The following is a 22,310-nucleotide window of genomic DNA, read 5'->3' on the forward strand; positions in this document are numbered from 1 at the left end:
AAAGAACATGTATGAACATAAAAATGATTCAACCCCGTGAAACATAAATATAACAAATTTCACAGACATCTAACTAACAGAAATGGAATAAGTCCCTGAACAAAAAGAGGGTCAATGTCAAGTGCAGTCAGTATAGAGTGTGTCCACCAGCTGCTTAAGTACTACAGAGAATCTCATCCTTGGACTGAAATAGTTTTGCCAGTTCTTGCTGTGAGATGTTTCCCCAAGACAAGTTCTCAAACATGGGGACACATGGTTATGCATGGTTTGCCACTGCAAGGATGAAGCTGTTCTTCCCGTCTCTCTGAAGCAATTTCTTAGGTGTCTTATATTATGGACATTACTGTCACTGTGACTTTAATTGCCAGTATGTTAAGGACTGTTCCACATGTCCATGTGCAATTAATAATTGTTTATGGCTTATTTAACAAGCATGAATGTTAGTAATAATATTGTTGTATTCCACTTCCAACAAAGATCTGTAAAGCTTATTTGATTTTTTGATTTTTAAAAAATATCTATGTATGTATGTATGTTTGTATGTATTGCTTTTACAATAATATCTTTAAAATACAGTATCCTTAAAAAGGGGAAATTCTTTATATTTTTATTTATTTATTTTTTGTTTGTTTAGCTGGCCATAATATCATGCTTTTTAACTTTAATGCCTTAAAGATTTAATGTAAGCAGCCCTAACTTGTTTAATCTAATTTTTGTCTTTCATGCTCTCTTCGGTGAACCAATAATGGATATTCTCCTTAAGGTAAGAAAAAATCTTATTTGTTCTAAATTAACTGGGATGCATGCTTGCGATGTACATATTAAAATCATTAATTTTATAATAGAGACTGAAAAGGCCTGGAAATCTGTATGGGCAACTGACTATAAATACATTAATTTGTACAACCAGGCACAAAGCACAACCTGTTGATGTTATTCAGTCAAGAATTAAAAGAGAAATGTTTGATAATTTGGTTGCTTTAACATGTTAAAACTGTAAAGATGTTGACTGGCTTATTCCCTGATGATGTTAGCTGGTGAAAACAACAACAGAAATCAATCAATCAGTTTATTTGATCAAATTTGTTTTGTCTGAATAAATTAACATTTTTCAAGATTTTTAACTATGTATTAGATAAAGATTTATTTTCTAAAGGTTTTTTTTATTATTTTTTATTTTTAATAATAATAATAATAAACTAAAGTCAGTATTTCAACAAGACATGTCAAGTGCTAAAGATTAGTTTTTAGACCTTTCTTAAGTGTATTTCCTGAAGGTGTACTTTTTTCAGTTGTTGGAGCTTCTTTAACATTGTATTCTGGATTAAAGGTCGGGTGCTGTTCATTCCGGTAGTGCTGAAATGGTTAGTGTTTCCCCACCATTGCCTATTACTGATTAATGCCTGAACTGATGGTGCATTTTGGCTTGTAACAGTAGCAATAAGGCTGTTGGTCTTGTATTTGCGACTTTGAAGCTCTGAGTGCCGCTGTTGACTAACATCTGAGTTGAGCGCGTTTTTGCTCAACAGTCCATCCCTTATTGAATCGTTTGCTGAGGTTGGACATATGCAGTGTTCTTCCAATGAAAAGAACGTAAATGCGTTAATTTGGGATTATAATGTTCATTCATACTTGTTCCAATTTCGTATGACGACGCAGCTTATCAAGATGGCTTTCTTAAGGTTATCGAGCAATGCACACAATCCGTGGATGGTTTCTACACATTCAAAATGGCAGGTTGTGTTTTTTATTATCTGCTTTTACGGAGTGGACGTCATATATTGCAATGCGAGATATTCCATCCCAGAGGAAAAGCCAGAGGGATCATTCGTTGGAAACATCGCCAAAGATCTGGGGATAGAGATAAGTAGACTCATATCTGGAAAAGCTCGCGTCGTAACAAAGGGCGGACGACAGTATGTCGATCTGAGCAGAGACAAAGGGACTCTAGTAGTTAAAGAAAGGATAGATCGCGAGGAGCTCTGTAAGCAAACGACGCCTTGCAGCTTCAGCTTTGATCTTATCGTTGAAAACCCTATTCAGCTCCATCGAGTCACAGTTGAGGTGCAAGATATAAACGATAATGCCCCGTTATTTCCGAAAGAAATTGTTAATTTGGAAGTAAGTGAAAATGCAATTTCTGGAACTAGGTTTCCTTTGGATAGCGCAATAGATAAAGATGTAGGTCTAAATGGAATACAGAACTATAAACTACATCCAACGGATAGTTTTAAACTGGAGATTCATAGTCAGACTGATGGAAACAAATACGTTGAGATGGTTTTACAACGAGAACTAGACCGAGAGGAGCGCGATGAGATTCAATTGGTTCTTGTGGCAACTGATGGTGGGTCACCTCAGAAATCAGGCACTGTAAAAATTCACGTTACTGTTCTTGATGTTAATGATAATGCTCCAGTGTGCAAACAGTCAGTATTTAAAACTGAAGTTAGAGAGAATTCGCCTGCTGGTACTGTTATCGGTACTATTAGTGCTGCTGATGCTGATGAAGGTGTAAATGGCCAGGTTTCCTATTCCTTTGCTGTTGCAAGCAAAGAAGCAAGGGAGCTTTTTGAGATAAATACAGACACAGGTGAAATTAGACTTCTTGATCATTTAGATTATGAATCTCAAAATAGTTATCAAATAAATATTAAAGCGAGAGATAAAGGAGGTCTCGCAGATACCTGCAAAATTATCATAGATGTAATTGATGAGAATGACAATTCTCCAACCATACAGCTGATGTCGTTCTCAAACACCCTTCCTGAAAATTCCCCGGTGGGAACAACTGTAGCCGTCATTAACGTAGAGGACGCAGATTCTGGTAAAAATGGCCTCGTTCAGTGCTCAATAAATCAAAACATACCGTTTAAAATTGAGTCATCTCTCACGGATTATTATAGTTTAGTTACTGATGATATGCTTGATCGAGAAAGTCTTGCTGAATATAACATAACGATCTTAGTGTCAGATAATGGAAGTCCTGCGAGTCACGCAAACAAAACGCTTAATATAAAAATATCTGATGTGAATGACAATCCGCCAGTATTCGAATTCGAGGATTATAAAACATTTGTTAGTGAAAATAATTATCCTGGTCTGACTATAATGACTGTTAAAGCAAATGATGCTGATTGGGGTCCCAATGCGCAATTGTCTTATTTCCTGAAGGATGAAGACATGCGTGGTGCACCGCTAAGTTCTCTCATATCTGTAGATTCACTTACTGGCACTATTCATGCAGTTAAATCATTTGATTTTGAGCAGTTGAAATCGTTTGCCTTTAACGTGACAGCTCGAGATGCAGGGTCCCCGCCCTTGAGCTCTGAAGTGACAATAACTATCAATATCCAGGATCAGAATGACAACACTCCTCAGATTCTGTATCCAGTACAGACTGGTGCTTCTGTGGTGGCTGAGATTGTGCCTCGTGCTGCAGAGGTTGGATATCTGGTCACTAAAGTGGTGGCTGTTGATGTGGACTCTGGACAGAATGCCTGGCTCTCCTATAAACTACAGAAAGCTACAGACAGAGCGCTGTTTGAAGTGGGTTTACAGACTGGAGAAATAAGAACTGTGCGACAAGTGACTGATAAAGATGCAGTCAAACAAAAACTGACTGTTGTTGTGGAGGATAACGGACAGCCCTCTCGCTCAGCTGTGGTCTCCATTAACGTGGCTGTGGCTGATAGCTTTCCTGAAGTGCTCTCAGAGTTCACAGACTTTACGCATGGAAAACCTTATGACGAGAATCTAACCTTTTATTTAGTTCTCGCTCTGGCTGCGGTTTCTTTCCTATTTATCACCTGTGTGGTTGTCATAATATCAGTTAAAATCTACAGGTGGAAACAATCTCGCTTATTATATCAGTCCAATCTGCCTGTTATCCCGTACTATCCACCGCATTACGCAGACACAGGAGTGACTGGAACTCTGCCGCACGGGTCTAATTATGAATTCATGGTGTGCATGACGACTGACTCGAGGAAGAGTGACTGTAAGTTTTCTACACTCGGTGGACAGAATGTTTTAGTGGTGGACCCGAGTTTCACTGAGACGATGCAGCGCGCAATGAAGGAAAATAACATTCTTGAAAAATCTGAGCAACAAGAAATGGTAAGATCCTTGCATGAATAGATTAAATTAATAATTGGCTCTATGACTTTATGGCCATTACACCACAAATCTTCGCTTGTTCAGCCTGTTGATGTTATTTAATTGTTAGATAATATCGGCTTTGAAATATATATGCATACATACATACATACACATATAGTGAGTTTGAGTAATCCATGGGTTTCACAGAGCTCTGCGCTTTTATTTTTATTTATTTATTTATTTATTTATTTTTCAACTTGCTGTTACGTTTTTAATCTAAGGACAGTCTGAGAATCTAGCAGTCTATTGATAGTTTTCCCGTGACGGCACACACTTACAGAAACGCCCACATGGAGGGCAAAACAATGCTTTCCTCCGCTGACCGGCAGTTATTTTTATGAGGTTTGCGTTTAGAAGTAATGTAGTAAGACAGTAAAATATAAAGTCCGAATTCAAAATACACCTTATTGATGATGCAGACTTTGTACAAGAAAGCAGATGAACCCAGAATATAAACGCGATGTGCAAAGTTTAATATTATTATTTTTTTTCCCCATAGAAAACCAATATAAAGAAGACGTTTAACCATTTAACGCTTTGCGTTTATGTTCCAGGCACATTTGCTGGTCTGTATAAAGCACGCATCATCAACAAGAAGTGTACTGAATTTGTTCTTTTAATATCACTGTTTTAAAGGCACTTCAAGTGTTTTCACATTAAATGTTTCAGAATGTCCCGCTGTTTTTAGTAATTGAAATATTGCGGTGGGTGATTTATATGGATTGCTAATGGCCAGTACTTGTGTTTTGTTCACATATCTTTGTTTTATTCTTTTGAGAGATGATTTAAATATTTTTGGATTGGAAACAGATGGGAAATTGACTGGCTTGTGCTGCAGTTCTATGGATGTTTTGCCCGCCAGGACTTCGAGCCAGTCACGTGACTGAAAACTATCAATTCATGGGTGCTGTTCATCGCGATGGTGTTGAAATCGTCAGCGGACACGCACACACACACACACACACACACACACACACACACACACACACACACACACACACACACACACACACACAAACACATTAATACAATGCAGTTTATTGTTATTGTTCTTCTTCTTGTGGTATTGATGTCATCATTTTGGCTTGCAACGGTCGTAGTAAAGCTGTTGTTCTTGTATTTGCAACTTTAGAGCTCTGAGTGCCGCTGTTGATTAACATCAGAGTAGAGCTCTTCTTTTCTCAGTAGTAAGTATTGCCAGTCACTTACTGATGTGTCTGTAGGTTGGTCATATGGAGCGTTTTTTTCCGGTGGAAAGAAAATAAATGCTTTATTGCGGATTTAGGATTCTAATGGCTTTTCACACTTTATCCAACATCGTTTGAAGACACAGCTTCTCAGGATGGTTTTCTTAAGGTTATCGAGCAATGCACACAATCCGTGGATGGTTTCTACACACTCAAAATGGCAGGTTGTGTTTTTTATTATCTGCTTTTACGGAGTGGACGTCATATATTGCAATGCGAGATATTCCATCCCAGAGGAAAAGCCAGAGGGATCATTCGTTGGAAACATCGCCAAAGATCTGGGGATAGAGATAAGTAGACTCATATCTGGAAAAGCTCGCGTCGTAACAAAGGGCGGACGACAGTATGTCGATCTGAGCAGAGACAAAGGGACTCTAGTAGTTAAAGAAAGGATAGATCGCGAGGAGCTCTGTAAGCAAACGACGCCTTGCAGCTTCAGCTTTGATCTTATCGTTGAAAACCCTATTCAACTCCATCGAGTCACAGTAGAGGTGCAAGATATAAACGATAATGCCCCGTTATTTCCGAAAGAAAATGTTAATTTGAAAATAGCTGAAAATGCCATTTTAGGAGCTCGCTTTCCTTTAGACAGCGCCATAGATACAGATGTAGGTCTAAATGGTATACAGAACTATAAACTACATCCAACGGATAGTTTTAAACTGGAGGTTCATAGCCAGACTGATGGGAACAAATACATTGAGATGGTTTTACAACGAGAACTAGACCGAGAGGAACGCGATGAGATTAAATTAGTTCTTGTGGCAACTGATGGTGGGTCACCTCAGAAATCAGGCACTGTAAAAATTCACGTTACTGTTCTTGATGTTAATGATAATGCTCCAATGTGTAAACAATCAGTATTTAAAACTGAAGTTAGAGAGAATTCGCCTGTTGGTACTGTTATCGGTACTATTAGTGCTGCTGATGCTGACGAAGGTGTAAATGGTCATGTTTCCTATTCCTTTGCTCTTGCAACCAAAGAAGCAAATGAGCTTTTCGGGATAAACACAGATACAGGTGAGATTAGACTTCTTGATCATTTAGATTATGAACTGCAAAATAGTTATCAATTAAACATAAATGCAAGGGATAAAGGAGGCTTCTCGGATACTTGCAAAATTATCATAGATGTAATTGATGAGAATGACAATTCTCCAACCATACAGCTGATGTCGTTCTCAAACACCCTTCCTGAAAATTCCCCGGTGGGAACAACTGTAGCCGTCATTAACGTAGAGGACGCAGATTCTGGTAAAAATGGCCTTGTTCAGTGCTCAATAAATCAAAACATACCGTTTAAAATCGAGTCATCTCTCACGGATTATTATAGTTTAGTTACTGATGATATGCTTGATCGAGAAAGTCTTGCTGAATATAACATAACGATCTTAGTGTCAGATAATGGAAGTCCTGCGAGTCACTCAAACAAAACGCTTAATGTAAAAATATCTGATGTGAATGACAATCCGCCAGTATTCGAGTTCGAGGATTATAAAACATTTGTTAGTGAAAATAATTCTCCTGGTCTGACTATAATGACCGTTAAAGCAAATGATGCTGATTGGGGTCCCAATGCGCAATTGTCTTATTTCCTGAAGGATGAAGACATGCGTGGTGCACCGCTAAGTTCTCTCATATCTGTAGATTCACTTACTGGCACTATTCATGCAGTTAAATCATTTGATTTTGAACAGCTGAAATCGTTTGCCTTTAACGTGACCGCTCGAGATGGAGGATCCCCGCCCCTGAGCTCTGAAGTGACAATAACTATCAATATCCAGGATCAGAATGACAACGCTCCTCAGGTTCTGTATCCAGTACAGACTGGTGCTTCTGTGGTGGCTGAGATTGTGCCTCGTGCTGCAGAGGTTGGATATCTGGTCACTAAAGTGGTGGCTGTTGATGTGGACTCTGGACAAAATGCCTGGCTCTCCTATAAACTACAGAAAGCTACAGACAGAGCGCTGTTTGAAGTGGGTTTACAGAATGGAGAAATAAGAACTGTGCGACAAGTGACTGATAAAGATGCAGTCAAACAAAAACTGACTGTTGTTGTGGAGGATAACGGACAGCCCTCTCGCTCAGCTGTGGTCTCCATTAACGTGGCTGTGGCTGATAGCTTTCCTGAAGTGCTCTCAGAGTTCACAGACTTTACGCATGGAAAACCGTATGACGAGAATCTAACCTTTTATTTAGTTCTCGCTCTGGCTGCGGTTTCTTTCCTATTTATTACATGTGTGGTTGTTATAATATCAGTTAAAATCTACAGGTGGAAACAATCTCGCTTATTATATCAGTCCAATCTGCCTGTTATCCCGTACTATCCACCGCATTACGCAGACACAGGAGTGACTGGAACTCTGCCGCACGGGTATAATTATGAAGTGTGCATGACGACTGACTCGAGGAAGAGTGACTGTAAGTTTTCTACACTCGGTGGACAGAATGTTTTAGTCGTGGGCCCGAGTTTCACTGAGACGATGCAGCGAACGATCAAGGAAAAAAACTTAGAGGATCCCGAGTTGCCTGAAATGGTAAGATCACCTGTTCTTAAAAAGTCCATATAAAATTAAAATTACATACAGTGAACTGTGGTGAGTAACAATGGTGTGTTAAGATATGGTAAATCTATAACATATTATAATGAGGTTTAATTCATTAACATTACATAATGCATTCGCTACAAAACAAACAAACAAACAAACAAACAAGCAAAAAAAAACTGATTTTTAAAAGCACTTATTGGTAAATTTCTAGATATAGTAATACTTTTAACGATTCACGTTGGACTTGTTAACTTTGGTCAGCAATTTGAAAAATCGTTTAAATGAAAAATAAATAGTTATTACATGAATCTAGATCCCCCTTCCTCAAAAAAAAAAAAAAAAAAAAAAAAAGCACAAGATGGAGGCTCTCCACCCCTCAGCACTAATGTGACTTTGGACATTATAATCCAAGATCAGAATGACAACGCTCCTCAGATTCTGTATCCAGTACAGACTGTTGCCTCTGTGGTGGCTGAGATTGTGCCTCGTGCTGCAGATGTTGGATATCTGGTTACTAAAGTGGTGGCTGTTGATGTGGACTCTGGACAGAATGCCTGGCTCTCCTATAATCTACAGAAAGCTACAGACAGAGCGCTGTTTGAAGTGGGTTTACAGAATGGAGAAATAAGAACTGTGCGACAAGTGACTGATAAAGATGCAGTCAAACAAAAACTGACTGTTGTTGTGGAGGATAACGGACAGCCCTCTCGCTCAGCTGGAGGCAGGGGCGTTACTAGGCCCTTTTTAGGGGGGCTTCAGCTAAAACTTCCTAAACTCCTAAACTTCTGCCCAGCCCCCCTAAAAAATAATTTGATTAATTAATTTGTGATCGCTTCAGTCCCCTTTAAAAACTCATTTGAAACGGCCGCATGCTGCGTCAAGTTTCTGCTCCTCCCCTGATCTGAGTCTGCATGGATTCAGCGCGTTTTTCAATCCGCAGGGGCGCCGATCAGAGCGAACATCAGAGAGTACAAGGTGTGTGTGTGTGTGTCTAAAAGAATACCTAAAAGAGACTTTGATTGCTTTATTTTCTTCAATTATTTATATATTGCTAATATATGACATCTGCATTGGTGCAGTTCTTGTAATTGCAGTTTACATAACGTTACTGGACCAATACACAGTTCGGTTTCTCATCCAATACCAATACATCTTCGCTGCGTTCACCTTCAGCCCTCATCACAGTGTGATAGTTGTTTTTCCTTCCAACAAAAATGAAGCGATTAACACCCATGAAAACGTACTTTAGAAAACGATCATGATTTATTTTAATTTACTTTATTATTGTGTATTTCGGCATTACATTATGCAGCCATGCACAGAAATGATTAAAGACACACATCATTGTCTGAAAACACTAAAGGGCACAGAGAGAAACATCATGTGGAGTTATTTTGTTTTGTATTATTAAATATAATTTTGTATTAAGTAATAATTAATCATTAGTATATCATGATACATATATTAGAGTAAGAGACGAATAGAGTAAAGGGATTTTTTTAAGTAATTGATTTATAGAAGTGGCAAATTGATAATTCATGTTGTTATTTTTAATATATAGAAATAAATATAGAACCGATTAAACAAATTGCCAATAGACAATTACATTAATACATGTTTTGTCTATATTCTTAATGAATATTAGCTGGTTAGTAAATGATTTGAAATGAAATAAATTTTCAGGGGGTGACTTGATGTATAACCAACCGTATTGTTGATTATAAAGGCTAAAAAGCAAAAAAAAAATAATAATAATTTATATTTCATTGTAGATGGATATACAACATTTTTTCTTGTCGTGCGGGAGTAGGTCTGCAAATGAGCAAGTCAGTTGAGAATAGAACGTAGACAGCCTCTCACACACAATACCACTGTGTTCCCAAGATTCACTGCAGTTTGAACCCTTATGTTGTTTTAATTGTCTGCCAATTTCCACGTACATTTCATGAGAAAAAGCAGTGGTATCGTCAAAGGATAAACATGAATGTCCTAATAATGAATCAGGAAGTCTCCATTGTAAAAAAAAAAAATAAATAAAAAAAATAAAAAATACCCTTATTGGGGCCGGAGCCCCCCAAAATGAAAATCCTAGAAACGCCCCTGGCTGGAGGTCCAATGCGCTGCAGAGTTTAGCTCCAACCCTGATCAAAGTCACCTGCCTGTGATTTTCTAATATTCCCAAAGACATTGATTAGCATGCTCAGGTGCGTTTGATTAGGGTTAGAGCTAAACTCTGCAAGAAAGTGGATCTCGAGGTCCAGATTTGAGGATCCCTGATCTAGATAAATAAAATCTGTAAAATTATGCGTTGTTATTAGTTCATGCTTAATGCAACAACTAATGTCTTTAAGTAGCTTTAAGGGCTATAAATGTTGTATGTAAAGGCAAATCTGTAATCTGTAATATTACCATGAAATTATTTTTCAATAATATTATCTAGCACTTTTCAGTGTACAGTATGATTAACATTTACGTTAACAATGGATGGTTATTGCGTGTCTGTCTTTATATATATATATATATATATATATATATATATATATATATATATATATATATATATATATATATATATATATATATATATATATATATATATATATATATATATATAGTCCTGTAGGGATGTTTTATCCTTTAATCAAGATCAAATAATTGAAAGCACTGCAGTTCTAGTTCTGTGACATTTCATAGCATTTATTATTGCTGTTTCCCGTTTTTAACTCTAAGGGCCGCTGTTGATTTGTAGAAACGCAAGGTGATCGCCAGTGGTTGGTGGAGCTGTGGTGATGCTGGTAGGAGATTCTGGAGGAGACTAAAGAGAGTCGATGAAAGGAGACATTCACTGACTAATAGCAAACAAACTGGATGTTTTTGTGGATATTTTAATTGCGTAAAATCCTCTAAAGTTTGTAATTTGAATACGTAACCTATAAAAATGCTAGTGATTAGAGCATGTAGGTTTCATTGTTACCAATCGCGAGGACACCCACTGGATCGCGTTTTCTTATGGAGGGTCTTATTCATCATGGCTGCTTGTTCGATATCAAACATAAACGCACAGATTCGTTACTCGGTTCCAGAGGAAATGAAAAAAGGATCGCTCATCGGGAATATAGCTCATGATCTTGGTCTGGATGTTCAAAGACTGCGCTCGGGTCAGGCTCGTATCGTGTCTGGCGACAGCACTGAGTACGTAGAGCTGAAAACAGACAAAGGGATCTTGGTTGTAAATGAGAGAATTGACCGAGAGCAGCTTTGCGCTGAAACCACTCCGTGCAGCTTTGCGTTTGAAATAATACTTAATAATCCAATGGAACTACATCATGTTACGGTGGAAATACTGGATGTAAACGATCACTCGCCAACATTTCCTAAAGATGAAATTAATCTTGAAATAAGTGAATCAGCCACAACTGGGGCTCGTTTCTTACTGGGAAGCGCAGATGATCCTGATGTGGGTGTGAATGCTCTCCAAAATTATATTATGTCAACCAACAATAATTTTATTCTGAAACAACACTTGCGCCCTGATGGAGTTAAATATGCTGAAATGGTGCTTCAGAAGCCTCTAGACAGAGAGCAGCATCCACGACTGTCTCTCATCCTCACAGCAGTTGACGGAGGAAACCCTCAGAGATCTGGTAATATGAAAATAGAGGTGAATGTACTAGATGCAAATGACAACGCACCAGTATTCAACCAATCAGTTTATAAGGCAACGATAGCGGAAAATGCGCCTAAAGGAACTTATATCACAACTGTTAATGCAAGTGATGCAGATAGTGGAATGTATAGTTTGATCTCATACAGCTTTGCTAATTTGAAAGGAAACATAAATGAAGTGTTTGAAATAGATGAAAAAACAGGTGTTATTACTCTGTCTGGGGTGCTTGACTTTGAAAAATCAAAAAAATATGAAATTGGCATCGAGGCCAAAGATCAGGGTGGTTTAGGAAACTCGGCGAAAGTCATAGTTGATTTAATTGACGTAAACGACAATGCACCTGTTATTGGTGTGTTGTCATTTTCAAGCTCAGTGAGTGAAGACGCACCTCTTGGCACCACTATCGCTATTTTCAGTGTCAAAGATCTAGATGCAGGTGAAAATGGACTTGTTGACTGTATGGTAGATCGAAATACTCCATTTAAACTACACTCTTCACTACGAAATTATTACACTTTGGTCACCGATGCAGCTTTAGATCGTGAACGTGTGGCAAAATATAATATCACAGTCACGGCTATAGATTCAGGATCTCCCGCGCTTTCTAGTCAGAAAACGTTAAATCTGAAGGTATCCGATGTTAATGACAATCCGCCCAGGTTTCAAAAGAGTGTTTACACTGCATATGTTACTGAAAACAATCCACCTGGTTTGTCCATATTTACTCTGAGTGCTCAAGATGATGACTGGAACCAGAACGCTCGTATTTCGTATCTTCTAGATGAGACTACAGTGGATGGATCCCCTGTTTCCTCTCTTATATCAGTAAATGCTGACAGTGGAGTGGTTCACACACTGCGCGGTTTTGACTACGAACAAATGAAAAGTGTTCGTGTTTGTGTGAAAGCGCAAGATGGAGGCTCTCCACCCCTCAGCACTAACGTGACTTTGGACATTATAATCCAAGATCAGAATGACAACGCTCCTCAGATTCTGTATCCAGTACAGACTGGTGCCTCTGTGGTGGCTGAGATTGTGCCTCGTGCTGCAGATGTTGGATATCTGGTCACTAAAGTGGTTGCTGTTGATGTGGACTCTGGACAGAATGCCTGGCTCTCCTATAAACTACAGAAAGCTACAGACAGAGCGCTGTTTGAAGTGGGTTTACAGAATGGAGAAATAAGAACTGTGCGACAAGTGACTGATAAAGATGCAGTCAAACAAAAACTGACTGTTGTTGTGGAGGATAACGGACATCCCTCTCGCTCAGCTGTGGTCTCCATTAACGTGGCTGTGGCTGACAGCTTTCCTGAAGTGCTCTCAGAGTTCACGGATTTTACTCATGAAAAACAGTATGACGAGAACCTGACTTTTTATTTAGTTCTATCTCTGGCTGCGGTTTCTTTCCTATTTATCACTTGTGTGGTTGTCATAATATCAGTTAAGATCTACAGATGGAGACAATCTCGCTTCTTACATCAGTCCAATCCGCCTGTTATCCCGTACTATCCACCGCATTACGCAGACACAGGAGTGACTGGAACTCTGCCGCACGGGTATAATTATGAAGTGTGCATGACGACTGACTCGAGGAAGAGTGACTGTAAGTTTTCTACACTCGGTGGACAGAATGCTTTGATGGTGGACCCGAGTTTCATTGAGACGATGCAGCGCGCAATGAAGGAAAGGAACTTCTTAGAAGATTCCGGCAAATGTTCTGAAATGGTAAGATCAACTGCTATTTAATAATAATAATAATAATAATAATAATAATAATAATAATAATAATAATAATAATAATGTAAAGTCTTTGTGATATTAAAATTACATTCAACAAGTTTTGCTTAGTAATATCGGAGAATCTTTTTCACTAGGCCTATATAACATATAGATGCAAGTTGTACTGATAATTAATTTTTACACCATTTATTAAATGTTAGCATATAATTATACTATTTTTCAGTATTAAATAACTTTTGTTCATAATACGTTTATCATAAAATTTAGAAACAATATTAGTAGGTGATAATATTAAACTACTATAAACGCTATAAAATGTTTATCATTTTAGTTCATGATTCATAAAGCATTAACTAATGCTAAGGAATTTAGCCTTACCGTAGTGTTACCTTAAAATCGTGGTTCGACAATAAAGTCTGTTCTGTCTGTCGCACTGCATTGTTACATAATACCTTATGATTTCGAATTTATTTTCACTAATAAATGAATCATGTTTGTTTTCTTATATTTAAGTAGTGCAGTGCATAGTAAGATTTAAGTTTACGAGAACGGTGGAGCGTTATTATATATATATATATATATATACATATATATACACATATACAGGTGCTGGTCATATAATTAGAATATCATCAAAAAGTTGATTTATTTCACTAATTCCATTCAAAAAGTGAAACTTGTATATTATATTAATTCATTATACACAGACTGATATTGTCACGTAACGCACACAGACAGGTAGATCCAAATGCAGTATGTTTTATTAGGGCAATCCAAAATCATAAACAGTCCAGGCAGGGGTCAAAACCAAACATAAACAGTCCAAAACATGAAACACGAACATCCACCAGGGAACCAGGAAACCGCAGGGTGACATTCAACAAGGACTCCGTAACAATGACAGAAAACAACCAGGCTATTTATAGACAGGTGCAAACAAGGTAAGTGGTGACAGCTGAACACAATGAACAGTGATGAACAGATAAGGCTAGTGGGAAATGTAGTTCAGAAGGGGGTGACAATCAGGGGAAGTGAGACCTCTAGTGGCCACCCAGGGAGACACAGAACAGACACTGTGACAGATATATTTCAAATGTATATTTCTTTTAATTTTGATGATTATAACTGACAACTAAGGAAAATCACAAATTCAGTATCTCATAAAATAAGAATATTACTTAAGACCAACACAAAGAAAGGATTTTTAGAAATCTTGGCCAACTGAAAAGTATGAACATGAAAAGTATGAGCATGTACAGCACTCAATACTTACAGTAGTTGGGGCTCCTTTTGCCTGAATTACTGCAGCAATGCGGCCTGGCATGGAGTCGATCAGTCTGTGGCACTGCTCAGGTGTAATGAGAGCCCAGTCTGCTCTGATAGTGGCCTTCAGCTCTTCTGCATTCTTGGGTCTGGCACATCGCATCTTCCTCTTAACAATACCCCATAGATTTTCTATGGGGTTAAGGTCAGGCAATTTTGCTGGCCAATTAAGAACAGGGATACCATGGTCCTTATACCAGGTACTGGAATCTTTGGCACTGTGTGCAGGTGCCAAGTTGACCTTGGACCTCAGAAAACACAGTGGACCAACACCAGCAGATGACATGGCACCCCAAACAATCACTGACTGTCGAAACTTTACACTGGACCTCAAGCAACGTGGATTGTGTGCCTCTCCTCTCTTCCTCCAGACTCTGGGACCCTGATTTCCAAAGGAAATGCAAAATTTACTGCAAAATTTGTCTGCTAAATGCGTAAATGTAAAATTAACTTTCATCAGAGAACATAACTTTGGGCCACTCAGCAGCAGTCCAGTCCTTTTTGTCTTTAGCCCAGGCGAGATGCTTCTGATGCTGTCTGTTGTTCAAGAGTGGCTTGACACAAGGAACGCGACAGCTGAAACCCAAGTCTTGCATACGTCTGTGCGTAGTGGTTCTTGAAGCACTGACTCGAGCTGCAGTCCACTCTTTGTGAATCTCCCCCACATTTTTGAATGGGTTTTGTTTCACAATCCTCTCCATGGTGCGGTTATCCCTATTGCTTGTACACTTTTTTCTACCACATCTTTTCCTTCCCTTCGCCTCTCTATTAATGTGCTTGGACACAGAGATCTGTGAACAGCCAGCCTCTTTTGCAATGACCTTTTGTGTCTTGCCCTCCTTGTGCAAGGTGTCAATGGTCGTCTTTTGGACAACTGTAAAGTCAGCAGTCTTCCCCATGATTGTGTAGCCTACAGAACTAGACTGAGAGACCATTTAAAGGCATTTGCAGGTGTTTTGAGTTAATTAACTGATTAGAGTGTGGCACCAGGTGTCTTCAATAATGAACCTTTTGCCCAATATTCTAATTTTCTGAGATACTGAATTTGGGATTTTACTTAGTTGTCAGTTATAATCATCAAAATTAAAAGAAATAAACATTTGAAATATATCAGTCTGTGTGTAATGAATGAATATAATATACAAGTTTCACATTTTGAAAGGAATTAGTGAAATAAATCAACTTTTGATGATATTCTAATTATATGACCAGCACCTGTATGTTAAATAGTTTTATTATTGTTGAGAGCTAATGACTAATTCTAGTTCTAAGACATTTCAAAGCTTGTTAGTGTTGTTTCTCATTCTCAGCAGGGCCGCTGCTGATTTGTAGAAAAGCATGCGATCGCCAGTGGTTGGTGGAGCTGTGGTGATGCTGGTAGGAGATTGTGGAGGAGCCTAAAGAGAGTCGATGAAAGGAGACATTCACTGGCTAATAGCAAACAAACTGGATGTATTTGTGGATATTTTGATTGCGGAACAGCATCTACAGTTTATTATTTGAATGCATAACGTATAAAATGTTTGTGATCAAAGCATATAGAAGGATTAATTGTAACCAATCGCAAAGACAGCCACTGGATCTTGTTTTCTTATGGAGGGTCTCATTTATCATGGCTGCTTGTTCGACATCAAACATAAACGCACAGATTCGTTACTCGGTTCCAGGTCGGTGACGACTGACTCGAGGCAGAGTGACTGTAAGTTTTTTACACTCGGTGGACAGAATGTTTTAGTGGTGGACCAGAGTTTCACTGAGACGATGCAGCGCGCAATGGAAAAAAAAAAGAAAAAAAAAATTCTTATTAGAAGATCTCGACGATTTTCATGAAATGGTAAGAACACTCTTAACTAAAACGATTATAACGAGTATACAATATAATACAAGATATCAATAATAATTATGTCATTATGTTTTAAAATAAACATTTCATGTTTATTTATTAAGCTTAAAAACGAGAATCTTCATTGTGCTTTGCGGAGATCTGATGGGGGAAAGAGGCCTGAAAAAAAGGTATTCATGCCATCTAAAAATTCTGAAGAATTTTGTTTATATTTTGATATTTATCATTAGCATTCTTACTATTTTAGCAGGGTTATATAATGATGTTCTATCTAAATTGCTATTTTTTTTCGGTTAATATACAGAATAGTTCTTCAGGACTGAACTATTTCTGAGTACTTACAAATGTCGTGCATCGTTATCAACTCTAAGGGCCGCTGTTGGTTAACAGAAATGCGTATAAACGCCTATTTTTGATTCGTCACAGCCTGTGGTTGGTGGGACTGTGGTGCCGCTGATTAGTCTATTGTGGCAGACACCAAAGTGTGTAGATAAAGAGAGACAGATCTACTAAAAACAGCAAATTAAGAAAATCGTTGTGCGAATATTTATGTTAGTGACCAACATCCGCTGTATGTATTAGGAATACTTAAAAATGGAAATAATTACATTAAGTAAAAGGCTTATTTACCAATCGCGAGGACACCCACTGGATCGCGTTTTCTTATGGAGGGTCTTATTTATCATGGCTGCTTGTTCGATATCAAACATAAACGCACAGATTCGTTACTCGGTTCCAGAGGAAATGAAAAAAGGATCGCTTATCGGGAATATAGCTCATGATCTTGGTTTGGATGTTCAAAGACTGCGCTCGGGTCAGGCTCGTATCGTGTCTGGCGACAGCACTGAGTACGTAGAGCTGAAAACAGACAAAGGGATCTTGGTTGTAAAGGAGAGAATTGACCGAGAGCATCTTTGCGCTGAAACCACTCCGTGCAGCTTCACATTTGAAATAATACTTGATAATCCAGTGGAACTACATCATGTTACGGTGGAAATACTGGATGTAAACGATCACTCGCCAACATTTCCTAAAGATGAAATTAATCTTGAAATAAGTGAATCAGCCACACCTGGATCTCGATTCTTACTGGGAAGCGCAGATGATTCTGATGTAGGTATGAATGCTCTCCAAAATTATATCATGTCAAATAATGATTATTTTATTCTGAAACAACACGCGCGCCCTGATGGAGTTAAATATGCTGAAATGGTGCTTCAGAAGCCTCTAGACAGAGAGCAGCATCCACGACTGTCTCTGGTTCTCACAGCAGTAGATGGAGGAAACCCTCAGAGATCTGGTAATATGAAAATTGAGGTGAATATTCTAGATGTAAATGACAACGCGCCAGTATTCAACCAGTCAATTTACAGAGCAATAATAACTGAAAACGCTCCTAAAGAAACTTACATTACAACTGTTAATGCAAGTGATGCAGATAGTGGGATGTATAGCTTGATTTCATACAGTTTGGCTAATTTAAAAGGTAACATAAAAGACATTTTTAAAATCGATGAAACAAGCGGTGTTATAACTCTAATTGGGGAACTTGATTATGAAAAGTCAAAAAAATACGAAATTGGAATCGAGGCCAAAGACCAGGGTGGTTTAGGAAACGCAGCCAAAGTCATAGTTGATTTAAACGATGTAAATGATAATGCGCCAACAATCAGTGTTATATCATTTTTTACCCCAGTGAGTGAGGATGCACCTCTTGGCACCACTATAGCTATTTTCAGTGTCAAAGATCTAGATTCAGGAGACAATGGCCACGTTGTCTGTTCAGTTGATCGAAATACTCCATTTAAACTACAGTCCTCACTGCGAAATTATTACTCTTTAGTCACCGATGCAGCTTTAGACCGTGAACGTGTGGCAGCATATAATATCACAATCACAGCTACAGATTTAGGATCTCCTGCGCTTTCTAGTCAGAAAACGTTAAATCTGAAAGTATCAGATGTTAATGACAATCCGCCCAGGTTTGAAAAGAGTGTTTACACTGCATATGTTGCTGAAAACAATCCACCTGGTTTGTCCATATTTACTCTGAGTGCTCAAGATGATGACTGGAACCAGAACGCTCGTATTTCGTATCTTCTAGATGAGACTACAGTGGATGGATCCACTGTTTCCTCTTTTATATCAGTAAATGCTGACAGTGGAGTGGTTCACGCACTGCGCGGTTTTGACTACGAACAAATGAAAAGTGTTCATGTTTGTGTGAAAGCACAAGATGGAGGCTCTCCACCCCTCAGCACTAATATGACTTTGGACATTATAATCCAAGATCAGAATGACAACGCTCCTCAGATTCTGTATCCAGTACAGACTGGTGCCTCTGTGGTGGCTGAGATTGTGCCTCGTGCTGCAGAGGTTGGATATCTAGTCACTAAAGTGGTGGCTGTTGATGTGGACTCTGGACAGAATGCTTGGCTCTCCTATAAACTACAGAAAGCTACAGACAGAGCGCTGTTTGAAGTGGGTTTACAGAATGGAGAAATAAGAACTGTGCGACAAGTGACTGATAAAGATGCAGTCAAACAAAAACTGACTGTTGTTGTGGAGGATAACGGACATCCCTCTCGCTCAGCTGTGGTCTCCATTAACGTGGCTGTGGCTGACAGCTTTCCTGAAGTGCTGTCAGAGTTCACAGATTTTACTAATGAAAAACAATATGACGACAACTTGACTTTTTATTTAGTTCTGGCACTGGCCGCTGTTTCTTTCCTATTTATTACATGTGTGGTTGTCATAATATCAGTAAAGATCTACAAATGGAGACAATCTCGCTTATTATATCAGTCCAATCTGCCTGTCATTCCGTACTATCCACCGCATTACGCAGACACAGGAGTGACTGGAACTCTACCGCACGGGTATAATTATGAAGTGTGCATGACGACTGACTCGAGGAAGAGTGACTGTAAGTTTTCTACACTCGGTGGACAGAATGTTTTAGTGGTGGACCCGAGTTTCACTGAGACGATGCAGCGCGCAATGAAGGAAATTAAGTTTACGGAAGAATTGGTAAGATGGCACCTTAAAACACTTTTCTTATAAATTACTTATAGTCTCTATGGTCTGTTAGTATGTATATCTAGGCATAGGAAAGGTTTATTTATTTTTTTTTTACTTTTGTGGTAATTTTGTGACAGTGCGACAACGTTTCAGAACCACTTGCTGGACAGCGCCAAATAGTAGTAATTGTTTTTCTTTCTTTTTTTTGTTTTACTTCTTTTGGAGCTCAGTAAAATCAAAGCTTCTTTTTCCAATGCTTGCTTGTTTGTTTGTTTATACTTTATAGTAGAAATATATATATATATATATATATATATATATATATATATATATATATATATATATATATATATATATATATATATATATATAATACTTTTGTAGCAGACTTTATCAAAGTGACTTACAGTTTATTTCACGCATAAAATAAAAGTCATTTATTGCGAATTAAAAATATTTAGATTTTTTATTAATGTGGCATCTGGTTAGTTTTTTAAGGTTTACCAAACTTTTAGTTTGACAAATCACTTGTGTCCTGCTCTTTTGTTATATATTCTAAATGAACTATTGCAATTCTTAGATAAGGCTCATAGGGCCGCTGTTGATCAACGCAACGCAGTCAGTCAGTCAGTCAGACAGACATACCCACAAAATGCAGTGATGTCAGAGAACAGTGAAATAAAGCCTGATGACTAGAAATAATAATTCTGACGGATGTACTGTTGATGGATATCCTGGTCTTATTGTAGATTTCATGTTGGGGTCGAACTTTCACGTGTAACATCATTTTGTAATAAAACCGACCGATCTTAAGGATCTGAAGAACGACGGAAAATGGCCAGCTCTGTAATGTGGCACCAGGCAGTGTTTCTTATGGTCCTGTTTCGATACTCGGTGAGAGGGCAGATCAGCTATTCCATTCCAGAAGAAATGCCAAAAGGGTCGATCGTTGGAAATATTTCTCAAGGCTTGGGTTTGGATTTAAAAAAACTGAAGTCGGGTAAGGCGCGCATATTTGCTGGAGACAACACCGAATACCCAATAAAAATAATGATATGGGGGGTACTTCTCACCAAGCAGAAAATAGACCGCGAGGCTCTTTGTGCTAAAACGACTCCTTGCGCTTTACACCTTCAGCTGATTTTGGAAAATCCAATGGAATGGTATGATGTCACAGTGGAAATCATCGACATAAATGATAATGCTCCGAGTTTTCCAAAAGGTGAGATTACATTTGAAATAAGCGAGTCTGCTATATCCGGAGCAAGATTCATGTTGGAAAATGCGATTGATCTGGATGTTGGATCTAATAGTCATCTGAGTTATTCACTGAAACCGACAGATAATTTTGTATTAAGTTTGCAAAGTCAAGCAGATGGCGACAGAAACATGGAGATGGTGCTTCAAAAGCCTCTAGACCGTGAAAACAAAGAACAGTTATCTTTGTTATTAACGGCAGTAGATGGAGGTGAGCCTCAGCTGACCAGCACTGTGCAAATACATATTACTGTGCTAGATGCTAACGACAATCCACCCCTGTTTAGTCAGAGGGTGTACAAAGCCACTCTACCTGAAAATACACCTAGAGACACTGTTATCACATCCGTCAGCGCTTCTGATGCTGATGAAGGCTCGAATGCGATTATAAAATATTACATGTCGAGCACTGGAGATGTAAACGATTTATTCATGGTTGATGCACAAAGCGGGGAAATAACCTTAAAAGGCTCAGCTGACTTTGAAAAGGCAAGTCGTTATCAATTTAACATACAAGCACGCGACCAAGGAGGACTGTCTGATTCGTGTAAAGTTATAATTGATCTCACTGATATAAACGATAACAAACCAGCAATAAGCATCGTATCTATGTCAAATTCAATATCAGAGCAGTCTAGGCCTAGCACTGTTGTTGCAATGCTAAATGTAAATGATCTTGACTCTGGGTTGAATGGGCAGGTTCACTGCTACATTAATGATAATATTCCATTTGTTATTGCGTCTTCCAGCAGTTTCTTTAGCTTGCAAACAGAGCAGGAATTGGACAGAGAGAGAGAAGCTGAGTACAATATCAGTGTAATATGTACTGATGAGGGAGTGCCAGCGCTCTCCAGCAAGGTATCTCTTCGTGTGCAGATATCGGATGTGAATGACAATGCTCCTGTCTTTGAGAAAAGTCACTATGAGGCCTGTGTGCTGGAGAATAACACACCTGGTCTCTCTATATTTAAAGTTAAAGCCAGTGATGCTGATTGGAATCAGAATGCCCATGTTTCTTATATTCTAGAAGACAGCATTATTAACGGAGTCTCTGTCTCATCATATGTGTCAGTTCATCCTGAAAGCGGACTGATTACAGCTGTGCGCTCTTTTGACTACGAACAGCTGAAAGATTTCCACTTCAGGGTAAAAGCGCAAGATGGAGGCTCTCCTCCGCTCAGCAGTAACGTGACAGTGAAAATTACTATTAAAGATCAGAATGACAACGCTCCTCAGATTCTGTACGGTGGGCAGAACGTTTTAGTGGTGGACCCGAATTTCACTGAGACGATGCAGCGCGCAATCAAGAAAACCAGCTCCATTGACGATCTCGGCTCTGCAGAATCGGTAAGAAAGTTTTCGTTAGACCATTATTATTATTATTATTATTATTATTAATAATAATATTTTCACATATTTCAGCACCACTTTTGTTGAACAGTGCCTCATCTGATGAAATCTGCTACTGGTAAACTGAGGACTTTGGTCTTCATTATGTGCTT

General features: G+C 38.5%; 2 protein-coding genes across 17 annotated transcripts in view; both read left to right on the plus strand.

Moving 5' to 3' along the window:
• Positions 1-22,310, plus strand: part of LOC109063108 (protocadherin beta-16-like) — a 115,153-nt gene that overhangs the window by 20,194 nt on the left and 72,649 nt on the right. For 2 of the 16 annotated variants that reach the window (XM_042764928.1, XM_042764929.1), the window contains exon 1: positions 1,526-4,119. The exons of 8 other annotated variants lie outside the window; for them this stretch is intronic. In XM_042764928.1, the coding sequence (XP_042620862.1) occupies positions 1,567-4,119 (2,553 nt within the window). In that variant the 5' untranslated portion in view covers positions 1,526-1,566. Of the gene's footprint in view, positions 1-1,525; positions 4,120-5,344; positions 7,946-10,665; positions 13,350-16,841; positions 19,561-22,310 lie in introns of those variants that run through there. 6 more of the 16 variants (XM_042764935.1, XM_042764949.1, XM_042764933.1 and 3 more) reach the window with 6 other exon arrangements.
• On the plus strand, positions 19,948-22,261 carry LOC109073475 (protocadherin gamma-A11-like). The gene is made up of 2 exons (XM_042764537.1): positions 19,948-22,155; positions 22,250-22,261. The coding sequence occupies exons 1-2, from the start codon at positions 20,386-20,388 to the stop codon at positions 22,259-22,261; spliced, it is 1,782 nt and encodes a 593-aa protein (XP_042620471.1). The 5' UTR covers positions 19,948-20,385.

Source organism: Cyprinus carpio, chromosome A10 (assembly GCF_018340385.1).
Source record: "Cyprinus carpio isolate SPL01 chromosome A10, ASM1834038v1, whole genome shotgun sequence".
In the NCBI taxonomy this organism is placed as follows: Eukaryota; Metazoa; Chordata; class Actinopteri; order Cypriniformes; family Cyprinidae; genus Cyprinus; species Cyprinus carpio.